The following is a 5,000-nucleotide window of genomic DNA, read 5'->3' on the forward strand; positions in this document are numbered from 1 at the left end:
AAACACACGATCTACAGGCTCACACACACACAATCCAGCTCCAGAGCCGCTCAATCAATAACACACACACACACACACACACACACACACACACACACACACACACACACACACACACACACACACACACACACCCAATCCAGCTCCAGAGCGGCTCAATCAATAACACACACACACACACACACACACACACACACACACACACACACACACACACATGTCTGGTGCGCTATCCTTCTGGGGACTCACCATAGGCGTAATGTTTTTTATACCGTACAAACCGTATTTTCTATCCCCTTACACTGCCCCTAAACCTACCCATCACACACACTCACACACACACACACACACACACACACACACACACACACACACACACACACACACACACACACACACACACACACACACACTGCCCCTGCCCCTAAACCTAACCCTCACAGGAGACATTCTGCATTTTTACATTTTCATAAAAACTCATTCTGAATGATTTATAAGCTTTTGTGCCCATGGGGACCTCAATTTAGGACACGAGTCCCCATGAGTCTGTCTACAGTCAGGTTGAAGTCCCCACCAGGCTAGAAAAACATGTACACACACACACACACACACCCAATCCAGCTCCAGAGCGGCTCAATCAATAACACACACACACACACACACACACACACACACACACACACACACACACCCCCCCCCAATCCAGCTCCAGAGCGGCTCAATCAATAACACACACACACACACACACACACCCAATCCAGCTCCAGAGCGGCTCAATCAATAACACACACACACCCAATCCAGCTCCAGAGCGGCTCAATCAATAACACACACACACACACACACACACACACACCCAATCCAGCTCCAGAGCGGCTCAATCAATAACACACACACACACACACACCCAATCCAGCTCCAGAGCGGCTCAATCAATAACACACACACACACACACCCAATCCAGCTCCAGAGCGGCTCAATCAATAACACACACACACACACACACACACACACCCAATCCAGCTCCAGAGCGGCTCAATCAATAACACACACACACACACACCCAATCCAGCTACAGAGCGGCTCAATCAATAACACACACACACACACACCCAATCCAGCTCCAGAGCGGCTCAATCAATAACACACACACACACACACACACACACACACACACACACACACACACACCCAATCCAGCTCCAGAGCGGCTCAATCAATAACACACACACACACACACCCAATCCAGCTCCAGAGCGGCTCAATCAATAACACACACACACACACACACACACACACCCAATCCAGCTCCAGAGCGGCTCAATCAATAACACACACACACACACACCCAATCCAGCTCCAGAGCGGCTCAATCAATAACACACACACACCCAATCCAGCTCCAGAGCGGCTCAATCAATAACACACACACACACACACACACACACACCCAATCCAGCTCCAGAGCGGCTCAATCAATAACACACACACACACACACACACACCCAATCCAGCTACAGAGCGGCTCAATCAATAACACACACACACACACACCCAATCCAGCTCCAGAGCGGCTCAATCAATAACACACACACACACACACACACACACACACACACACACACACACACACACACACACACACACACACCCAATCCAGCTACAGAGCGGCTCAATCAATAACACACACACACACACACACACCCAATCCAGCTCCAGAGCGGCTCAATCAATAACACACACACACACACACACACACACACACACACACACCCAATCCAGCTCCAGAGCGGCTCAATCAATAACACACATTTATGCCAGACCAGTGTTTATGAACTAATGCTGATGAATAATGATGATGTTTATATAGTAATATGTTTTAGACGGTTGTAATGACGCATATTTGATCTCCTGAACTTGAATGAGCTCCTGCAACTGCAATAGAGGAGCAGACATTTCAAAATAAGAGTCCCGGTGTATTTCCAGCTTGTTTATTATTAAAAGTCACGCATTATATATTCGTTTCTGGTTACACAATAAACTATATTTAATCTCATTCCCATTTAATTCATAGTCAGGAGGAAAGACCAGTATTAGACACATATTCAATAAACTATCAGGGTTATAATCAGTGTTGGGGAAAGTTACTTTGTAAAGTAATGCATTATAATATTGCGTTACTCCCTTAAAAAGTAACTAATTGAGTTACTTAGTTACTTTTTAAGAAAAGTAATGCGTTCAATACTTTGACGTTACTTTTTCTCACCTGGGCTGGGCTTGTTTTTGTTTTAGTTTTTTTATAACAAAAAAGTTGTATTTTTGTGTAACAGTAAAGAGCTCCTCATGAACACTAGAGGGCGCAGCTCTGGATAATGGAGGAATAGATGCAGGAGAAAAAAGCTTTACCAATAAAAACAAAAAATCTAGTCATTTTCATCATCAAAGGTCAGCAGCAAGACATTGGTCAATTAAATATAAAGGTAGATTATGTTGTTTTATTTAACATTTAATTATTGGAGGTTTGCATAGTATTCTGATTTAGCATTTGACTGATTTTATTCATTTTGAGGAGGACAGAATCTTTATTGTGCAAGTGAGATAAATAAATGCTCACATTTAGTCTAGAACTACAATAACCATCATGTTCACACACACACACACACACACACACACACACACACACACACACACACACACACACACACACACTCTGCACTGACTCTCAACATGAGCTGTCAGTCAAACTAATGTGAAAAAGTAACTCAGATATTTTGTCGTAAATTTGAAAAGTAATGCGTTACTTTACTAGTTACTTCGAAAAAGTAATATTATTACGCAACTCAAGTTACTGGTAATGCGTTTCCCCAACACTGGCCTACAGGCTCACACACCCCCAATCCAGCTCCAGAGCGGCTCAATCAATAACACACACACACACACACACACACACACACACACACACACACACACACACACACACACACTCAATCCAGCTCCAGAGCGGCTCAATCAATCAATAACACACATTTATGCCAGGCAATTGTTTATGAACTAATGCTGATGAATAATGTGTACTTTGACAATGTGTACTTTTACTTTATATAGTAATATGTTTTAGACGGTTGAAATGACCCATATTTGATCTCCTCATCTGAACTTGAATGAGCTCCTGCAACTGCAACAGAGACAGACATTTCAAAATAAGAGTCCTGGTGTATTTCCAGCTTGTTTATCATTAAAAGTCACACATTATATATTAGTTTTTGCTTACACAATAAACTATATTTCATTCCCATTTAATTCATAGTCAGGAGGAAAGACCAGTATTTGACACATATTCAATAAAGTATCAGGTTATAATAGTTCACTAAAACCATTAAAAAAATCGTCATTACTTGAAATTAAATAAATGTTAACTGAAAACAAATAAATAAAAAATAAACTTACTTGAAGCTTTAGCTTAACCTGATATGGCCTACTGACTAGAACAGAAATACTGAGTTATAAAAACTATATAGATGTTTTTAAAAAAGTGAATTGAGCTCTTTCGTGTATTTTTTAAAAACAATTCAGGCGACTAAAATACGACTAAAACTAAATCAAAATATGCTGTTAAAATGAGCACTGACAGGAGCGCTTCCCTTCTGACGCGGAGCAGAGCTGCCACCGTACGCTGAATCCTGTGTGTGTGTGTGTGTGTGTGTGTGTGTGTGTGTGTGTGTGTGTGTGTGTGTCAGTGTTTTCTCAGCCCATCATCGGGAAAGCCCGGTCTCAGCTGCTGAAGACTCACTTCCTGCCGCTGATGGAGAAGCTGAAGAAGAAGGCGGCGACCGTCCTGCAGGACGAGGAGCAGATGAAGGCGGAGGGGCGGGGCGAGATGTCGGAGGCGGAGCTTCTCATCCTGGACGAGTTCACCATCCTCGTGCGAGATCTGTACGCCTTCTACCCGCTGCTCATACGCTTCGTCGACTACAACAGGTATGAGGGGGGGGCGGGGGGGCGGAGTCATGGAGTCCAGTCCAGGGCTCGACATTAAACCTGTTCACACGCTTATCCTTCGAACAACTAAATCTGTCATTCACTTGTCCGGGTAAAACATTTGCTTCTCCGGATTTTTTTGTTGTTGTAGTAAATATAATATATTCTGAAGCAATATCCTCACCAGTGTTCAATCAGCTTTGACATATTTAAATATGCATATTTGTGATATTTTTACCTTTTGATAAAGGGCATTTTTCCATAATCTTATTAAAGGGTTAGTTCACCCAAAAATGTAAATTGTGTCATTAATGACTGAGCCTCATGTGGTTGGACACCCGTCAGACCTCCGTTCATCTTCAGACACAAATGAAGATATTTTAGTGTAAAGCTGATGCTGAGAAAGGCTTCAGATAGGCCTCCATTGGCATTCAGTACATTTACACTCACAAGACCCATAAAAGGCACTAAAAACGCCGTTACAAAGTCCATCTCACCACAGTGACTCTACAATAATCTTACGATGCGACGACAATAGTTTTTGTGCGCAAAAAAAAATCAAAATAACGCCTTTATCCAGCTTGTTCTTGTCTTCCGTGTGTGTCTCCACGACGCATGCGTGAGAATATGAGCAGATCCGGCGTTCGGGAATCCATGAAATACACACTTTAGCCCATTTTGAGAACTACAGCGAGACCTAAAGCACGATCAGTGTAGAATTCAACAGCTGAGATACGCGCGTCTTCCTCTGCTCGTAAACAAATCTCTTCTGGGTCATGTGTCCGAACGCCGGATCTGCTCATATTCTCACGCATGCGTCGTGGAGACACACACGGAAGACAAGAACAAGCTGGATAAAGGCGTTATTTAGATTTTTTTTGCGCACAAAAACTATTGTCGTCGCATCGTAAGATTATTGTAGAGTCACTGTGGTGAGATGGACTTTGTAACGGCGTTTTTAGTGCCTTTTATGGGTCTTGTGAGTGTAAATGTACTGAATGCCAATGGAGGCCTATCTGAA

At 42.9% G+C, this 5,000-nt stretch overlaps 1 protein-coding gene across 1 annotated transcript in view; it reads left to right on the forward strand.

Moving 5' to 3' along the window:
* Positions 1-5,000, forward strand: part of ryr2a (ryanodine receptor 2a (cardiac)) — a gene marked incomplete at its 3' end in the record, with an annotated part of 227,705 nt that overhangs the window by 162,035 nt on the left and 60,670 nt on the right. The window contains exon 69 of the mRNA XM_079845576.1: positions 3,739-3,979. Coding sequence (XP_079701702.1) covers positions 3,739-3,979 — 241 coding nt within the window. The remainder of the gene's footprint in view (positions 1-3,738; positions 3,980-5,000) is intronic.

Source organism: Gobio gobio (genome assembly GCF_949357685.1).
Source record: "Gobio gobio genome assembly, chromosome: 20".
NCBI lineage: Eukaryota > Metazoa > Chordata > Actinopteri > Cypriniformes > Gobionidae > Gobio > Gobio gobio.